At 41.8% G+C, this 20,225-nt stretch overlaps 1 protein-coding gene across 4 annotated transcripts; it reads left to right on the top strand.

Moving 5' to 3' along the window:
• Window positions 1–45: 45 nt before the first annotated feature.
• On the top strand, window positions 46–19,113 carry LOC110064336 (uncharacterized). Of its 4 annotated transcripts, none has more exons than XM_089275379.1 (15): window positions 46–594; window positions 2,468–2,589; window positions 4,538–4,949; window positions 5,393–5,805; window positions 6,170–6,295; window positions 6,863–7,271; window positions 9,294–9,718; window positions 9,915–10,031; window positions 10,342–10,747; window positions 11,617–12,035; window positions 12,444–14,018; window positions 14,582–14,625; window positions 14,731–14,816; window positions 14,973–15,422; window positions 15,941–19,113. In XM_089275379.1, the coding sequence occupies exons 2-15, from the start codon at window positions 2,514–2,516 to the stop codon at window positions 17,250–17,252; spliced, it is 6,270 nt and encodes a 2,089-aa protein (XP_089131505.1). In that variant the 5' UTR covers window positions 46–594; window positions 2,468–2,513; the 3' UTR covers window positions 17,253–19,113. The 4 variants fall into 4 exon arrangements, with proteins under 4 accessions (XP_089131505.1, XP_089131509.1, XP_089131506.1 ...); XM_089275383.1 differs by lacking the exon at window positions 46–594 and adding an exon at window positions 622–1,190; XM_089275380.1 differs by lacking the exon at window positions 46–594 and adding an exon at window positions 1,263–2,101.
• Window positions 19,114–20,225: the final 1,112 nt, after the last annotated feature.

Raw genomic sequence — 20,225 nt, 5'->3', positions numbered from 1 at the left:
AATGGCTGGGATTTGCATTCAGACAAAAGCATCTTGACTTGAGAACTGTAACTACGGAAACCGGCGAACAACACTGCATCTTAAAGTATGCTTGGTTGTGCGAATTTATATTTCGTTCTATCTGAAGTCTTTTATTGATGCTAGACGCATTCGTTTATCTAAATATGCACAACAACGTGCAAAGTCCTGGCTTGAATCAGCCACGGCACTAGCTGCTGCAAACCATTTTTATAGAAAATGTATCCTAAGAAATTAATAGCACCGTAAAAGATTTTGCTGAGTTGGATGAAATTAATAAGAGCCAATAGCCTCTACATGCCACATTTGAGTTCAGGAATTCTGGAAGCTCGATTAACGGGGAAAAAAGAGAGATTAGCAAAGAGGTCACGACGCTTATGAACAATTCAAAGACAGAAAGTCGATACTCAAATGTCAAACATTGCAAAACCTGATCTGCAAAAGTCGATAATAAACACGAGTCGCCTTATTTCCGCTGGGATTTACTCAGTGACGGGGTCAAGGAAATAGCGGACACAGCTCGAAGCCGCTCAGTACGTGATAAGTTTTGGCTAGCAATTGAAAACAGAGACGCAAGTAAGTTATTTTTTCCTTTTTTGATTTTTAATTGTCTCGTTCAGTTTTCCGCGTATGGGCGAGCGAAAATTGCCAAATGTTCCGCGTCTCCGAGCAACGGCTATTGAATACCCCTCGATGCAATGCTGTATATTACCATTGTCTATGAAAAATTAGGTATCTGCTTTGGTATCTTTCCTAGTGTTCTCGCCGAGCGAATTAAACTTCATAAGCTTCCTAAAGATCTTAGAAGTATGGATACAACGGAGACATGAAGACGCTCTTCGTATCTCTTCTCTTTCTGTCATGTGCGCGGGCTTGTCAGATCTAGGCTCTGACAGTGTACACAGTTCAACATTTGATCAGCCGTAATAGTATTCGATACACGTTGGTGACATCGTGACTCCGCTTTTATTTAAACGACCAAAAAATCTATAGAGGCAAGCGAAAGACACAGGGTGTAGAGAATTGGAATGTAGGAACTCGATCGATACCATAAGTATCGAATTTGTTGGAGAAAAAGATACGTACAATTGAACCCCCGTTATCTCGACCTCACAAGGGAAACGAAAAAAAAGTTTGAAATGTCGGGTGCTCGGTGCTCAGGAAAGCTTCTAGTAAGTGACTGAAAAAGCATATCAAAGATGCTCAAGATACTAGCGAGGTTCACCCATACTGAGTTAATAGAGCCAGGGGAATGGTTATGAAGCTCGGCAAACATCAAGGGAGCAAAGAAAGATGGCAAGGCTTATGTTGGAAGGTCCACGACCGTGCACAATCTTTTGTTTTGCGTTCATGAGTTACGTAACCCCAACGTTTCTACTGGTTAGTTCCTCGGTCAGTAGTAAACAACTCAAGGCCAAAAACGAGGACAAAAACACACAACAAAGAACTTGGTCGAGTCTTGTAACCATTCCCCTCTATTAACTATGGTTCAACCAGGAGATTGTCTTGGTTCAACTGTATGGCCGAATTTATTGGGTCATTTGATCTTGACATATTCTTGTTGTCTTCAGATATATAGATCGAGAGCGCCGCGCGTGAGGAAGATTAAAATATAATGCAATGTTTTCGAATGGCGAAATCAAGGCGCGCTCCCCATGTTAGCTTTTGTTTCTCGTAGAGCGATTATAACTGGCTGTTTTTTCCGTGATACGTGCAAAAAATATTAATTGGTTATTTCAATAAGTCAAGAGTTGTCCCTGTTTTGACAGTCACTTCCCTTTGCGCTACTTCCTTGACCTCAGCTAAAACCAGGTCACCTCGGCTGCAGTTCTTATTTCACTCCTTTTGGCCAAAAATAAACGATGAAAATTATATTTCCTTATGTCGCAATACCAATCATAAACCCGCAAAGACCGTGGAAACAGATCTCGCTGCCTTTGCTAACTGTATAGCTCAGATTGCCTTAGCTGCGATATCAACCTGCGAAACGCAAGATCCTTTTAAAAACATTCCCTCGTCGAGTCGTCCCGTCTATCTCTTAAGATTTATTTCCGAGCAAGATTCAGACAGTAAGACGGCCAAGGTAATTTTGTGATGTGTGTAATATATGTTCTGTCAGTGTGGAGAAGCCTTCCTGCATAAATGTATTTTTCCGGAAGTTAGTTCCAGACCGGTGTGTTAGGATGACTAGAACGACTGATTCGAGTTTAGACGGCGGTTTTAAAGTTGCTAAATCATGATAGCCTCGGGTACAGGTCAAAGTTAAACTTACTGTACAGTTTATTGCTCTTCTCTTACCTGCAAAGTTTAACAGCAGCACTGTTTACAATACCGTGCGTTATGTTGGTACTGTCTTCTGCTGTAAACTTTTAGTGTCTCTCTTTGTGTTTTTGTGTACATGCAACTCAAATTATATTTTTTTGAAAGTAAGTTCTCTTTTATTTTATAGCATCTTCTACCTTTGACGTGGTCAGTGCACTGATTGTCACCTCAAAATGGCTGTAAAATCGTCGCCGGTCTCCGTTCTTCGAGAATTTTTGATAGTATTGACATGGCTGCTCATTTACGAAGGTATGCTGAGTATCTCTGTTTAGGGAGTTAAGCAGAAAACCGACAGTAAGTTAAGGTGGCGGTGCACTACACGAACACCTTGTCCTTAGCTTACCTAAATCATCTTTCCTATACCCATTATAGATCAAACGGGGGTCATTATCATCCCTCACTGAAGTATACCAAACGTTAACATTTTGAATAATCTCAGACTAGAATTTTCAAAGTAAATATCTCGTCATTTTTTCAGAAGACATTTTTCCTAGTTATTTAGCTTAAAATTTCACCACATATGACAAATTTTTGCATATTTGCAATCCAGTATTGCAGAAAGCTAGTTTTGTTCGGCTTTATAACAGGAATACGGCTCCAATTCTGTCGGTGTCACGTTTCGCGGAAGTTTGCGAGTAAATTATTTAATATATACATGATATATGGTTAGTTCAAAGACGAAACATCGTTGTTTGAAATTATGGCGTTCTTATTTTTTACTCTTTACTTGTGTAAAAAACGCGGACGTAAATGAAAAATACTTTCTGCATAACGATCACAAATGGCCATTTAATCTGCACCACTGGATAACTTTCAGTTAAACAGGGAAAGAATTTAGCTAATACGTGCCGGCACGAACAAACCAGACTGCCATCGGTCATGTTACTAAGCAACCGCTGTAATGACCACAGTGTTATGGAGATTCCGGGCTTAGAAACTTAGAGTGTGTCTCTTTAAGAAAATCCAAGATTGTGTTCTTAAATCCGAAAACGGATTTTGCGTTTCTTTACTAAACAGATCAATCCTAGATTACTTGGATCATGGTGCATCAAAGGAACCAAAGAATCCTTGCCCAGAGTGGATTCTTCAGTTCCTTTGATACACCATGATCCGAGAGATCTTGAATTAATCTGTTTAGAAAAGAAACGCAAAATCCCTTTTCGGATTCAAGAAAACAATCTTGGATTTTCTTGAAGAAACGAACCCTTATATTGATAGCTGCGACTGTCATTGGCAGAGCGTAGTTTGACGGATTACTCAAACATCACAATTCAATCAATCAACGACTTTTTTAAAGGTTCAGAATATATAGCCGAGGGTTAAGACCCTCTACTAATTGGGGACAATCAAAAAGAAAATTATAAAATTAAAATTAATTAATTTTCCGAGAAACACAGTGAATTTAACGTTTTTTTGCCTCTCATGAGTACCAGGCTCTAAGGCGGCCAATTTCAAAACGAATTATTGAAATATATCTTGAAATATGAAAAACAAGCAGTGCTCATAATAGTAGTGCTCGTTAGCTTTCATTTGAATAGTCTCACAATGGGTCTTCATCATTTAAAGAAATATAAGATTAAATTAAGAGCGTCAAAATGACTTGACGTTTGACTCTGGAAGTGAAAAGTTTAAGGAGATAGAGAGCACAGCTGCGCACGGCAGATGATGATCATTTCTCCTTACTGATGTTTAAACATTTCTTGTGATGTCACTGGAGAGAATTTAGTCTCCCAGCGAGAAGACTTCCTTGTTCTTAAAAAAAAACCGCCTTAAAATAGTCAGTAACTTTAGAGCATCTCGAACTCGGTTGTATCGAACTTTCTACTCAGTCTCGAACTTAAGTCAGTTTCTCTTGGAATTACTTTTTTGGTCTCTTGCTATCGGCTATCTCGAACCCCCGACATCTCGAACTATTTTTGTTTCCTTTAAGAGTTCGAGATGGCTAGCGGGGTACACCTGTACATTTTTAACCAGATAGGCGAGGGGAGGATTACAAACCGTTTATAATAGAATGGAACAGAAATCATTAAAAAAAACTGGACCATTGGATAATGCAGTTCAGGACTTTTCATTGGCTCAGTAATTATGGTGTATGAGCAAATATCCAACGCGCGCTCGTGGAATAATTGTTAATAATTGTGTTTTGTTAGTGGAAATAACAAAGGGAATTAACATATCATTTTTTCGTTCCTGCCAGGCGTATCATCAAGTTCGTGTCAATCGTTACCTTGTCTGTATTATGGTAACGGCAATACACTAAAAGCGATTGAAATCAACTCCTCCAAAGTGCACACAGTCTTAAGCAATCTCAACTCCGTCGAGGCTGTCGACGTTCACGTTAAACTCAACTTGGTGTACTGGAGCGAGACTCGGCCAAACGCCATAAAGAGGTTGAATGTTACTAGTGGAAAGGTAGAAGACATTTTAAAGGATAGCAATCTTGGCGAGATTGACGGATTAGCAGTGGAGTGGGAGAGTGACCTCATTTACTGGACTGACTATACCAACGAACGCATTGAGGTGGCACAACTGGATGGCAAAAACAGACGAACTCTGATCACTTCAGGAATCCGCCGCCCGCGGGAAATAGCTGTAGATCCACGAAAGGGGTATGCGTTGCAAATAGATTCGGGAGATTATATAGAGTCTTTTCACATGACGTCACGTTAGCCATATTGGTGTTCCAAAACTCTTTTCTTATGTAAAAAGTTTCTTTTGTTCCCACAAATTTGCATGGCTGCTTGCCACGTGAGTGAAAACGCTATTTTCTTCCATTCTCGTACTCTTTTGTCCCGTTTTTATCCAATCTGCGACAAGGGAGGGCTGGCAAGGGAAGGGGAGGGCCATTAGACGTTCTGCCATAAAAGGGATGGTACCTCCCACACTTCATGCTCTTGAGACAGGAGATGTTACGCTTGTACTTAAGAATCATGGCAAGTTGTGAAGGCTAGCGGCCTGAAATTTGACCATGCTTTAATATCATCCCTAGTCATTTTGCAAATCACACATCCCAAGGGCATTTATTTTCTCAACCACTCTCTTGGTTTTGTAGGTACATGTTTTGGATAAGCCGCGGTTTACGACCGAGAATTGAGAGAGCCACTCTATCTGGAGACAGTAAGACAACCTTGGTCAGTTTTACCAGCTTTTGGTGGTCGTCTAGACCGAATGGAATAACCCTCGACTTTTCTGCAAACCGTCTTTACTGGGTTGATTCTCTAACCAGACGAATAGAAAGCGTTGACTTCAATGGAAACAACAGAGAGCGTTTTAAGACACTCCCTTTCAATATCCGACCTTACGACATTGTTTTGTACAGCGGGGTGTTTTACTACAGCGACACGAGCAGCCAGAGTATCGACAAGATCGACAAAGCAACGAAGCAATCCCTTGGAAGCTACACGGGGCTTGGAGGAAGTAACGTTCTAAGGCTGGCCATGTTTTCTCCTGTGCGACAACCGAAAGGTATGTATCTATCAGCATGTTCAGAAATAGTTGCAGCAGCTATATAACCAATAGCCTCCATTTGGCGAGAAAATATACTAGAATATTTGTACGCGGACATTATCTGATCCGAAAAGTGAACAGCTGCTTCCCGAGAGCGTTGCTCGAGGAAAACTGTGAGCTTTGAGGAACAGATAATGTCCAAGGACAAGGTCCTATTTTAAATGCGATAAAATTCAGCTGCTAAGACTTAAAACAGTTTGGCAGCCAACCTTGATCGCGTTAGCTTTTTAAATAGGTAATTATTCTTTCCTTGCATGGCAGCATAATTGGCCAGGTTTTCTCCGACTTCCACTCTTTTCAAAAGTGCCACTTACATTTTTAGGTAGCTCCGCTTGCCACCACAATGGCGGATGCAGCCACTTCTGCCTGTTATCACCAGCAGGGAACCAATGCGCGTGCCCACCAGGAGAGATTTTGAAGTCTGATGGAAAGACGTGTGATGATGAAGGTACTGGGTTTTGTAACGACGATAAAATGAGAAAGATCCCTAAGAAAGTCGACTTTCCGTTGCGATCTCTTAGCAATTGGAAAAAACGTAACCAAATGCATGGAAATAGTAAGCATGATTAGGCAGATTGTTAGATAAGACCATGGCACGAATATTCTTCTTCATTCAAGAAAGCAAACCTGTATAGATGATTGATAAACACTGTTTTTGGTTACTAAACTCGGAATATTCTAGCTAGAAAACCAAATCTTTCACAGTTTCAACGGTGTACACGGCAGGGAAAGTCTTAAGTGAACTTTCACCGGCTGTCTGCCAGTAATAATGATAATGAATGGGCGTGTAGTTGCTAACAAGAGTTCATTTCAAGAGGAGAAATAGAGTGCAGTTACCATTGGTACTTCTTCTGTGAGGACTTTGAGTTTTTGCATTTATTTTTCTACCTTGAATGGATAGAATTTGCCTGTTTCCTTTCCTACAATCTTGAATTGATTAACCATCTAAAGTAGAAACGGCAAAGCAGAAAAATAGCGATCATTTAGCCAACATTATTTTCGTTCCATTTTGTAGGGAGCTCTGCGCGCCTGCTGCTTGTCGATAGAACGCAGCAAGAACTCTTCCAAATCCCTCTGTTACTCGGTTCCTCGGTTTCAACAACCGCTACAGCCCTTCCACTCAATGATGTCAGGAGTCCAGCAGGGGTGGACTTTGATCCCGTCGAGGGGTACGTCTACTGGTCTGATAGCTCCAGAGGTGAAATATTTCGCGCGCATTTGAATGGTAGCTCTCAGGAGCAGGTAGTGGATCAGCTGGGAACAGCAGATGGAATTGCAGTGGACTCTGTTGGAAGGAATCTATATTGGACAGACAGGACAGGCAATAGAATAGGAGTGTCCAAACTGGATGGTTCCTTTAGGAAGACGCTCGTGTATCAAAATCTTTATGACCCTGTTGATATTGTCCTGGACATGGAAAATGGGTAAGTGTGAATTTAATGTCTTTCGATTATCAATCAAACTTGAGGCCTTATATTATATTACAGGTTTTCGGGATTTGGGATATTTATTTAAAAAATTAACGGAATACAGGATATTTGGGGGGGAAAAATTAATGGAATACGGGTTTTCTAGATCAGATATCCTGAGATAACGAGTATGAAAATTGTTAGCTTTGCCCAGCTGACGAGAGTTCGCGCGCGAGTGGTTTTCTTTTGACGGTGGCCGCGAACACGAGTGACGAAGCTGCGAGAGGTTTGTTAATGAGTCGAGTTCAAAATCCAGCCTGCTACGCAGCCGAGAGAATTGTTGATACAGGATATTTAGGCCAAGAATTAACGGGAGGTGGTATACCAGGACCTGCCTAATGGGGCCTCAAACCCAGAGAGATCACTGCATGTACGGTATAGGTTCGGAAACTGAATCTTGAATACAAGTGCATATATGAGAGATCATATAATTTATTTCTGTACTGCGGAGAAAGATGTGAAGACATGATCATCGCAGTAATACACACAACTTAAGCAGTTGTGAAATTAAAGTCTGAAAAAAAAATTCAGGCCTGAACGGAATTTTCAGGCGTTAATTTCACAACTGCTTAAGTCGTGTGTAAAACTGCGATGATCCTGAATATTGAATATTTGAAAAAGATGTAATTAATCTCTTTCTGACTGAGCAGTTACCTTTCAATAGTCCTCGTGCTTCTAGAGATGTTTCGTTTTGTCTCCTGTTTGGGAGAACTCGAAAAAAGCTGTGGAAACACTCGCCTGTCGGTTCGTGTTCCCACAGCATTTCTCGTTCTCCCAACCTTCCACTCGTGTTTATATTTTAAACAAATAGATTATGAGCTACAGATTTCTATTGCGTGATAGTTGACGAGGGCGCTGCCCGAGTCAACTATCACGCATAGAAATCGCGAGCGAATAATCTAATTGTTTTAGTATAAATCTACTAGTCGTTCAGAACTTTATCTAAATCCTCTTCACAGACACTTCGAAAACGCCAATTCAAGAAGCGGCCATTATTTTGTTAACAAGCGCACACTGCTCGGGGGCACCCAACGGAATATTTCGGTAAAATATCTGTTCGGATGGAAGATTACCTAAAAATTTCGAATTTTGTTTCCCAGCGACGCTCTAGATTTTTCAATTTTTTTCGGAAAACTATAAAGTTTCTCTTTAATCTTCGGAATTGATGTGCTCACTTTTATCATGTCCCATAATTTTCGGACGGTTTTCTTCGTTCTCTAAAATTTTCGTCTGGCGTAATTATTCCAAAAGCTGCTAAAAGTTTCGGTGGGCATTAGGGGTAATCAGGAATGTACATGAACCTAATGAAAGATAAGGGCGATTGAGGCGATTGAGCTCGGCATTAGCCTACTTATCAGATTATCGGAGAAGTTGTTTTTGTGGTTTGAGCATCTAAGACGATCAAATTATTCAGTTTTGACCGTAAAAAAATTCCTACGCCCACAACAATCACTTGATCGGTTCAAAAACGCTCGTAAACCTAGAAAAGGTGTTTCTCCTTGTACAGAATATGTTTCGTCACCAAATGTGAGATCAGAACGGAAATATAAAGAAAAGTCTATGTTATGAGCTTTGCTTCTTTGTAAATGCCAGCAGTGCGTGCGTATTATGTATTATCACTTCGCCTTCCTCGCCTCGTTAAAGAAAGCCATATATGCAGGATTCATCTTTGCTTCGTTTGTTTGACCTTGTTTACACCTATGATTTGTCGGCTCTCCAAAAAACCTTGATTTTTTTAAGCCTTGAATTTGATTGAAGGCCGGGATTTCATTAGCTTGTTCAATAAACAGATGGATGTCTAGCTTGCTCCAGTTTCAGAGTTTGTGGATGCCAGTTAGATGTCAGCATGTGTCATGATTTTAACTTGCGCAAAGATTTATTCCCATTTTGTAGATTTATACTAAAACCCAACAGAAACACGGTACATGTTTTCTATTTCTTAAGCATTATTTTTACAACTTAGCACCTTCTTGGCAGGTACATGTATTGGGCTGAAGGAGCGAGTGGACTCAACAACCCAAAGATAGAACGAGTCGATATGGACGGGACAAATAGAAAAGTGATAATCACTTTGACCTTTTTCCATTTTGGAACACCAAATGGCCTCGCTTTGGACAAAGAACGCAATCGTCTTTATTATGTGGTCGGACTAAGCACTGAAATCAGCTTTGTTTCCCTCAGCACTAATACACGATCCACGTTTTTGACAAGACCTTCCTTTAGATATCCAAAGGGTGTAGCACTACATGGAAATTACATCTACTGGACAGAAGGGCAGGGACAGAGTGGGGCAGTTTACAGGGCTGATAGAGTATCAGGTGGAAATAATAAAAAAATTGTTGATAACTTGCGTGGACCAGAAGATGTCTGCGTATATGACGCGAATGACACTGTGCAAACAGGTACGTGTGGCTAAATTGCGAAAAAAAAAAAAAAAAAATGGATGAAATTAAATGAGTGTTGTAAGACTTTGCACCACAAAAAAGAAATCTTTCGTTATTTCTTCTTTAAAAAATGTCTTTGATTATTCTTGTTTTTATTGTTTGTTTAATTCTTGCACCTAAATATTCACGTTTCGATTATGCCTTTCTTTCGCAGTAAATTCCTCTTGTGGGATAAACAACGGAGGTTGCAGCCATCTTTGTTTACTGACGCCGCGTGGACATCAGTGCGCATGTCCTAATGAAATGAAATTGAAGACTGACAAGAAAAATTGTAAGCTTTTATTGAAATTTTTAACAGTCTTGCCTGAAACTAACCTAAACATTACTATAGTTACTTTGTAGCCCATAATGATCAAATGAGCTCTACTGCGCAATAATTGTGGTTGGCGTGTACCGCGAAATAGATAGAATCACCGGTACCACACTTAAATTGAAACAACTGCAGGCCACGTGAAATGAGTCATAATTATGCTTACCATGTAAACGTTTGGTTGTCAACATAGACAAAAGCAAAAAAACCTCGTCGTGATAAAAACCATAATAGTTTGGATAAGTTATTGTCGTCTCCTTCTATATTGCAGGTTATTTTAGCGAATTTTTGTTGTATGCCGACTCAAGTAGACGGAAGATATTCCTGATTAATTTGGATAACCCACAAGCACAACCAACTGCTGTGAAATTAGGCAATACGCCAGAACCTGAAGCACTGGACTATGACCCACAGGAACGCTTCATTTACTGGTCCGAGCTGCAGCTGCGTCAGATATTACGTGCTCATCCTGATGGTAGCGCAAAAAAGATTATTGTCAACAACGGTCTGCAAAGTCCTAAAGGACTTGCAGTGGATCACGTTGGACGGAATCTGTATTGGACAGACTTTGATGCCAATAGGATTGAAGTGTCAAAACTCAATGGATCAGAAAGGAAGGTTCTAGTCTCTCAGAACAATCAGAAGCCTATGGATATTGTGTTGGACTTGAAGAACGGGTAAGAATATATAAACAATGAGTACATATAGAGAGCGGGAGCTCCTCAGGTCGTGTTCTGGACACAGGAGCCAATACCTCGAGTTTGCAAAATGAAATTCTGACAGACATCCACGCACGTCAGCAGTTCATAGCAATATGACATTTAAATATTCCCGGAAAGAATTGCATTTAAATAACAGTAGCCCATCATGAGTAAAAAATCGACCATATTGAATGACAAGCCTGCACTAGGGTATGTAAAACACAGAAAACTGAAGCTTAAATGTTTGAAGTCGCTTCTTTGTAGGCTGATGCATTCTTTTGCCATGCAGCATGTTGTTGCGAAAGGCCAATACAGGCTAATGAGGTGGAGTATTTTCAAATGCAAATTACGCGAGGTTGTTTTTATGAGATTTTCCAGCACTATAGTCTCCGTTACAAGCTACTGAATTTTAGTCCATTCCCGAACCTGCAGAAATGACCTGTAAGAAACCAAAACACTTCCTCGATTGTTCAACAAAATTTAAACAGATAACAGTGGTCTAGTAAAAAAAAACACTTATTGAATGGCTCTACTGTGTCACAGAGCTAAACATTCCGCTCAAGCCATTTTGTAAGCCGCTCGATGCGCTTCCAAGCACTGTACATTTTAACCTCGAAACAATTACTTTTTCGTCCAGCCCCACCTAACCCAGTCTTTAAGTCGCTGGACATAATTATCAATTGCCGGTTTTTAGCTCTTTTACTCTATTTACACTCTTGCCAGCATTGCTCTTTAATTCTGGTTTGCTGCCTGTAAATCTGCATTTTATTCCACACAGGCGACAGCTAGTCAACGATGTTTTTTTTTTTTTTGTAATTTTAATGGAATTTTTATGTTTTCTTAAGGATCATGTACTGGTCCTCCTGGAGTAATACACAACCTACTATTGAACGTGCCTCTATGGACGGAAGCATGAGGAAAACCCTAGTACAATTCTCCAGCGCCTGGTGGCAATCGTCGAAACCAAATGGATTAGCACTAGATCCCGAAAATAGGAGACTTTACTGGGTTGACACGAGCAACTCTGTAATACAGTACACTGACTTACAACAAGGAAATGGTGCTAAGGTTACCCTCTCTGTGGGAAGTGCGTATTTATTCCAGCCCTACGGATTAACACTGAAAGAAAATACGTTGTATTGGAGTACTTTTGGATCTGTTTATTCGGCAGATAAGATGACTGGTAGTAACGTGAAACGTCTCGCTGGAAGCTTCTCGAGACCTCGAGACGTTCATGTCTACCATAACTATACCGGGATACCTGGTATGTCAATAGACCAGTTTTAATATGCACTTTAGATGTTCTCTCACTATTGATTCCTTTACTTTGGGTATTTGCCTTAGTTTTGTGCTGGTCGAGTTCTGGAAAACGTCTGCAATGACAGATTGCATGTAGATAAATGAGCTTCAAAACGAAAACTAATCATGATTAGATTAAGTTACAGTTGCTTTCCAACGCCAGCAAGCTATTTCAAGGAATAATTACAAGTTATAATGGGTTCGGTCGGAATTTTAAGGGCATTGCATTTAACCTGATGCGATGACGGAAGATTTAGCTTTATGACAGACCTTCTAAAGCCTCTGTAAAAGACAAATACATAGCTTGAAATGGGTCAGATGGGTCAGTGCCTTGTAAATCATAACTTATAACTTTCATTGTTTCACGTTTCAGACAATCACCCTTGCACCTTGTTTAACGGTTGGTGTACACATCTCTGTCTCTTAAAACCTGGGGGTTACCAGTGTGCGTGTCCTGCTAATGTTGCCGTTGGCATTTCCTGTAAAACAACACCTGTTTTCCCATCATCAACAGTTTCATCTTATCTATCACCTTCACCTTCATTTTCACCTTCACCTTCACCCTCACCTTCACCGTCACCTTCACCGTCACCTTCTCCGTCACCGTCACCTTTACCGTTACCTTCACCTTCATCTTCACCGTCACCTTCTCCTTCACCTTCTCCGTCACCATTACCTTCACCTTCACCGTCGCCTTCACCTTCACCATCGCCTTCACCTTCACCATCACCTTCTCCTTCTCCTTCTCCTTCACCATCACCTTCTCCTTCTCCTTCTCCTTCACCTTCTCCGTCACCCTCACCCTCACCTTCACCTTCACCTTCACCTTCACCTTCACCTTCACCGTCACCGTCACCGTCACCTTCACCATCACCATCACCTTCTCCTTCTCCTTCACCATCACCTTCTCCTTCTCCTTCTCCTTCTCCTTCTCCTTCACCTTCTCCGTCACCCTCACCTTCACCTTCACCTTCATCTTCATTTTCACCGTCACCTTCACCTTCTTCTTCTTCTCCTTCCCCTTCACCGTCACCATCACCTTCACCATCGTCTTCATCCTCATCTTCACCTCCACCTCCACCTGCACCTGCACCTGCACCTTCTCCTTCCCCTTCACCGTCACCTTCTCCTTCTCCTTCTTCTTCAACATCACCGTCGTCATCACAGTCACCACCATCTTCATCCTCATCGTCATCTTCACCTTCACCTTCACCTTCATCTTCTCCTTCTCCTTCTCCTTCTCCTTCTCCTTCTCCTTCTCCTTCTCCTTCTCCTTCTCCTTCACCCTCACCATCACCTTCAACATCATCTTCATCCTCATCTTCACCTCCACCTCCACCTCCAACTTCACCTTCTCCTTCACCTTCACCTTCACCCTCTCCTTCTCCTTCGCCGTCACCGTCACCGTCACCGTCACCGTCACTGTCACCGTCACCGTCACCGCCACCGTCACCGCCACCCTCACCTTCACCTTCACCTTCACCTTCATCTTCATCTTCACCCTCACAAAAACCGTCACCCTTACCTTCATCCTCACCCCCATCATCGTCCTCATCTTCATCTTCGCGGTCGTTATCACATGCACCATCGCTCTCAACCACTTTATTTAGGGTACCTTTGTTTTCGAGGTCACAAATACTGCATGTTTCGTCTTCATCAATTGCTGCTACACGAAGGAACTCACAAGGAAAGCCTACCTCGTCACATATGTCAACAAAACATTCATCTTTCATAAAGTCAACTTCATTAAGTGAGACAACAATGACCCCATCGCCATCAGTGTCTTCAAATATATTATTGGCCTCCTCTGCGACATCGCTATCCTCAAGAGATCCGTGCATCTCAAATCCGTGTCAGAATGGTGGCACTTGTATAAAAGGAAAACAAGGTGCATTCAGTTGTGTATGCCCTATGAGGTATGGGTTGTCACGCTGTCAACTCCTTGTAGGTATGTATCAATTATGGCCTGTAAGAAGCACAGATGTGAATTTGTTGATTTTTAAATTGAATCTACTGTCGTTACGTGTAAAGAATCCCAGTGCAGAATGCTTCGTAATTTTCCACTTTGTATTCCTCTCTACTACTATCTTTATTTGTCTGGTGTGACGCTGTTGGTAATTCAAACAACGATCGATGCAAAACAGTAAGTCCAGGGCTCGAAAAAACTCGTCCTTTATGAATTTTAGCTTGCCCTTGGGACAAGTAGCTCTCAAATTTTGCTTAACCTTAGGGAGTCTAAGTTTGCTATTTTAATAATTTAGCTGGCATCGACTTGCCTGATCCCTTGCCCATTGCTGGTATACGACTTGAATGAGACCCTGAAATAGACTGACATCATAAGATTTGGGAAACCCGAGTCGTAGGGTGCGTATTTAGCGCTATTTACCGATGCATTAGTTTAGGTAATCGCGTGAATGCGAGTGCAATTAGGGACTTACCCTATGAGTAATATTTGAAATTCTCTCAAACTTGCACGAGCATTTAGCCTTAATTTTGCCTTTATGTTGCCAGGTAACGATGTTGTGGAAATAGCATTCAAGACGGCAGTTGACCAAGTGAGTCCATTATGACTTCATGACATTAGTAAAAATGACCTCATATTGATTAAAATAAGCCTTGCTTTGAGTTTGACCTTATTTTCTCTGCCTATTTGCTTTAAGTGGAAAGATGATACCTTCCGGAAGAGCATTTCAAGGGCTTTCACCGAGTACTGCAGGGACAAATCCCCCTGCAATCTTCGTCACAGGTATATTGTGATTGTTCCTATCACCCTTTTAGCTCTCAACTCAAAATCAAGGTATTTCCCCGCTTCACAAAGTGTTGGTTTTTGAGTTTTATCTAACAGAGAGGCTTGCAGATAACAAGGAAAAAATCACAATGAATTTCATTCTTTATCTTTTAGCCCGGAAGATAGAACCACATTGCGCAGAAGGGAGGTAATCGCTAATGTTGCTTTTCGACCAGACGACGTCCTAGTGGTCAATCGGTCTTCTGAAGCCGACAAACCAGGATTGTTTACTGTCGTTGCGGCGGTACTCATACCCTTAGATGAACCACAGTCAATAGCTGAACGGGAGACCATCCCAGCTGTCATTCTTTGCAGAATGGTGGTGAGTACGTGGGAGCGGATTTCAGAGTACATGGGTGATACCTCTATAGAATTGATAAATGGAGAGAAAGATCCACCATGTGTATCGGATTCAGAAGGCAATGATGATAATACCAGTGCGAAAAGGACGCAAGCCGCAGGTCGCCAGCAAGAGAAGTTATCTTCTGTTGGAGTAGCTGGCACTGTCGTCGGCACTTTGATACTCCTGATGATCATTATCGTTGTTGCTCTCTTGTTTTACAGGTAAGCAGTCAAAATTTTAACTGTTATCAAACTATTTCATCAAACATTATTTCGTATTTGAGCAGTTCATTTTTCGAATGCTTTCCTTATGTGAGCGCAAATGTTGTAGGGCAGTGCAACTGACATAACGAACTCCCTGCTATAACAGCGAGTAATAGAAAAGGCGGCTATTTCTACACACATCGTCAGAATTTCACTGATAAAAATGTCTCTTTTTTAAATCGAGCATGTTTCTGGCTTGTGGTATGCCATATTTTATTATCTCCGCGCGAATCTTGAATCGTAACTGCTATAAGACAATTATTTTGCGAAATCGCGCAGACATTACCGAAGAGACCGTGAGCCCAGTTTGCTAAAATCAAGGCAGTAGATATTTCGTAGCATTGAGCTGGTCGATTTTGTTAATACATTTCACAATTTGTCAATAAATGGAATTTTCTTAGCTAGATAGCCTGTTAACAAACAGACAACGAGTTAGCGTTTCATAGCCAATTACACCTGTATTTTTTTTTTTAAAGGTCTCGAAGACGACCGCTTCGGGATACATTGGTATGTTCATTCAACAATCCGGGCTTCGAACCCCGTGACTTCAATAACGATGATTCAGACGCGGCTCCCTTCACCATACCAGATTACGAGGAAATATCACCTGTCATGTCCTCCGAGACAGGGTACCGAAGTCAAAGAATATCTTCTTCCAGGCGCGAGAAGGACCCTCTATACGCTGAAATAGCCCCATCGCTAGAGGCTAAGATGAAGGAAACACATGATCACCAACACGATGGCGAAGCCCATTTGAGACAAGCCAGTGATCAGGCGTTTGAAAGAAAGCACCGCGCAAATGGACGCCTCCCTACTCAGATACACAATGATATTGCGAAACACCATGGCCGAAAACGCTCAAACCCAATTGCTGCTTTTAATGCTACTTACGAAGCTTTCCCCGAGGAATTCAATTCTAAACCTAAAAACGGAAAAATAAACTTTTCTTCAAACAGCAAAGACCGTCATGATAAAGCTAAGCGAAAGAAGTCCCCCTCAGGTGAACAGCGAGTTAGGCTCGTTTCCCCCAAAAGAAACCCCGATTCTGGTTATTCAAGCTTGGAAAAGAGAGAATTCCACAAAGACGCCCTTAAACGTGAGGAACCGCACTATTCGAAGCCTCCAGGTAAAATGTTCGGCCCTGCCTCGACCCTTGACCCATCCGTTGACGACGGACGAAATAACAACTTCTACGCTCCGTTGGGTATGAGTCCCGTGCAACCAAGCAAAGGCAATGAGTTTGATGGATATGCTCAACTTGACCCGTCACGTCTTCTCAACACAGATCCTCGAAGGAGTCGTTCATCAAGAGATCAGTTCCGTAATGTGAACTCCGTGCATCCCAAGCTCGAAAATTACGGACCTAAAAGAGGTGCTGCCTTTGATGATGCAGAAGATGACGGAAGCCACTCTGGAAAGGGAGACACCGCAATGAAGAAAGATCGGTCACGATCAAGCGAGGCGAGGGATTCCGGCCATCTTGATTCCGCAAAGGAACGCGTGGAATATGAGAATCAAAGCTATGGCCACACTAGGAATAACCAGAAAGCCTGGGATGTAAATCTACGAGTTGATGTTTCTGATGATGGAAACACGGCAGAGAAGTCAAATCGATCCCGTCCAAGCAAGGCAAGAGCTTCAGACCAGTTTGATTTCCCAGACGAGCAAAGGAAAGGTGAAAATTACTCGAGGGATCAGCCTAGGAATAACCAAGAAGACCGGGATGAAGGAGAAGTACCTGTTTTATATTTGGCGACTGAACTTGGTCCCGACGAGACGATAATTTGATTCTTTTGCGACCGTTATAATCTAGGGAACATATAGAGTTACTGGTAGCCAATCGATACAGAGTGCAGATTACAACCGTTTAAAAAGCTTGAAAAACCTGTTTTCAGAAACAAAATCATGAATTGATTAAAACTTAATTGATTCAGGTACACCTTCGATCCTTGTTCACACGAGCACCGAAAGGGCAAATAACGATTGATGATAACCGTGACTACCTTGGAAGAAAATGTATGGCTATGTGGAGACCAAAAGGACCGTCTGTTTTAAGGAGGTGTCACACGTAATAATCAAGCGGGAGTCTGTAAAACGGAGTATAACTGTAATTAGTATATGCCACACAAGTGAATAGTGCTTTTCGCGAACTCTGATTGGTTAACTCGGAGGTGATTAGCAAGTACTATCCACCTCCGAGCAGCCGGCGCGAGAGATTTTAAAATTTCCGACCGCTTGTCACACAAAATAAAGTTTTGGTCCGCTAATTATTCAGCTTGTGTGGTATATACTAAAACAATTATTCACCTCAGTGTCGGTGAAAGTGATGGATATTTACCTCCACTTCGGTGAATAATTGTTAATTATTTTTCACTACGATGTTGTAACTTAAAATACGCAAAATTAAACCGCAAGCCAGAGCTTCAATCTGTTTACCAGTACCATGTGTGAAATTACCGCTTTCAAGTTACCGTTGTTTTACTTATTTGAATATGTCTGGATTTATGAAAACCGTCCTAATTTCAACGCAACCAGCCTGACACTTTTCGAAGAACATACACAGGCTTTTGTACTCAATCAATCACAGGCAGTCTGTCACTACGCAGCCTACTCCCTCACCTTGCTTGTGTCTGGCTGGCTGGCTGGCTGGCTGCCAGCTCCTAACGCTGCTGGGCATAGGTGGCCAAAGCAAGCTTGCCCTGCAAAAATCCTCTCTCTGTGACCCACCCTACCTCCCTGGGGTTAAACCCTGGGGGGCCCGCTTGGAATCAGCTGGTAGCCAGACACCTGGCCTGTCTGCCCCAACCCTCCTTGACGGAAGTCCCTCCCCCCTCCCCAGGTTTTCAAGCGCAGCAAAGGCGGAAGGCAGGGGCGAAAGTTTTGCCCGAAATTTGACGTGGTTTTCATAAATTCAGACATACCTATTTTTGTTGCTGTTGTTGTTGTTGTGGGTGGAGGGGGTGGAGTGTAAATATATAAAACCTTATAGTAAAGGTTGCTATCTTCATCTTTAGCCAGTTATTTACTTAACAAAATAATTTTTTTTAGGTGTCTGGCCAAATTTAAAGTTCAGATTTATGAACTGCTTGCGACTTTAGTATTCTTAGCCGAGAATAGGTGTCTCAGTGTTCCTTAAACCTGTTAATATTAATATGGTTATGCCACGGTCAAACTGTCCAATCGGATTTTATGTAGCCTACGAGCAGGCTTACGTTGGAACACAAGCGCACAAGGCGTATCCGCGAGCGCCATTTTTAGCGGCAAGACGAGAAAGTAGCTCTCCCCAGACTCCTTCCCGCCGGATCGCTTTGCTCTTCGCCGCTCGCGCGCGTGACTCAAAGGTGAGCCTGCTCGCAGACTAGATTTTATGTTAATAACCGTTAAGGACTCATTTTCATTCCGCACGCGTTTCGCACTTTAGTCATTTGTATATATGCAAGAATATGAAAAATTTCCTCTTGATCATTCAAGACGTTTTAGTCTTGAGGGTACTCAAGTTTTCGAATTATTTCCTCTAGCAACTGAATATAGACTATTTTATTTGGTGTTTTTCATTTATCACACTTTAGCATAGTTTTTTTTTATTTGAATTGATTTGCTCTAGAGCTGTGATTTTAAAGCTTCAATAAACTATCTTCGTTTCTATCTACCTAGCTCGAGATGATCATGTGGTGCAGTCAAACGTGCTGCGCTCATTCAAAGCCCCGTCCACACTACGCCGGAGAAATTTCAAAACGCAGCTTTATTTCTGCAGTTAGGCCTACCATCCACACTAATCCGTCACGAAAACGAAGCTTTATTTCTCCGATTAGGCCTACCATCCACACTAATCCGTCACGAAAACGGAGCTCTTCGAGAAAACGCGCTTCAAACCGGAGGAGTTTGAAAACGCTGGCTTTGCTTTCAGTGTGGACGGAAAACATTTTGAAAACGGAGCTTTTCAAAAACATTGACGTTACGATAATCATGTGACTTCTCTGGCCGAGTTTTCCTCAAACACAAAGCCAAAATGACCGGCTCGTGATCTCACAGTCGTTACTTTGTTGCACCGTTCCCGGATTCCACTATAGTTCTCTAGCTGTCGTTTATACTCGTCACCTATCGTGCCTCGTTCCCCGGCGCAGTTGCATTTCGTCGGTGACAGTTAGCGCGGCGCTTAATGGTTAGGTAAAGCCACTTTTCGAGTGCATCAGGGGTACTCAACGCGCACCCCGCTCAAACCACTTGAAGGAGCTTGAAGGAGTGACGGTCCCATGAAAATGGCGCATGAATTTGTCAAAAAACAACTTATCGATAACATAAATTCTTTTAAAAATGACACGTTTCAAAGTCATCGTTTGTAGGTTGCCCTAATAGAGTTCCGGTCCGCAAAAGAAGAGAAAAGAAAGTACTTGATGGTTAGTTGAAGTCACTTTTCGAGTGCAACAGGGCCTCACTCAACGCGCACCGCGCTTAAACAAAAGAGGGACGCTTGAAGAAGTGACAGTCACCTTAAGATGATCAACTTGTTGAAAACATCGATAACGTAAACTTTTGTAAAGTATTGGTATTAAGATGACTCGTCATCGTTTGGAGTTTGCTCTAACGGATTTCCTGTCCGATATACAATAGAACGGAAAGTCCTTTTTTTTAAAGAATTTCTATTTCTACTCCTTAGCCATATATTAAAATAAGATACAATGCGTTGTTAACATTTGTTTGGAGTTGATATAAGAGGGGTATTATGCTATTTTGGGCTATCAGGTCTGCACATCAAAGTCA

The sequence above is a fragment of the Orbicella faveolata genome, unplaced genomic scaffold (assembly GCF_042242905.1).
Source record: "Orbicella faveolata isolate gen_17 unplaced genomic scaffold, um_ofav_v1 contig_36, whole genome shotgun sequence".
Taxonomy (NCBI): domain Eukaryota; kingdom Metazoa; phylum Cnidaria; class Anthozoa; order Scleractinia; family Merulinidae; genus Orbicella; species Orbicella faveolata.
The sequence above is the reverse complement of the archived record's forward strand: the minus strand, read 5'-3'. Positions and strand labels throughout refer to the sequence as shown.

Excerpts from the sequence above, each read along its gene's own strand:
- LOC110064336 (XM_089275379.1), top strand. The coding sequence starts at position 2,514 with ATGGCTGTAAAATCGTCGCCGGTCTCCGTTCTTCGAGAATTTTTGATA. Across the intron at positions 5,806-6,169 it reads TCCTGTGCGACAACCGAAAG|GTAGCTCCGCTTGCCACCAC; the intron begins GTATGTATCTAT and ends TTACATTTTTAG. Across the intron at positions 12,036-12,443 it reads TAACTATACCGGGATACCTG|ACAATCACCCTTGCACCTTG; the intron begins GTATGTCAATAG and ends TTCACGTTTCAG.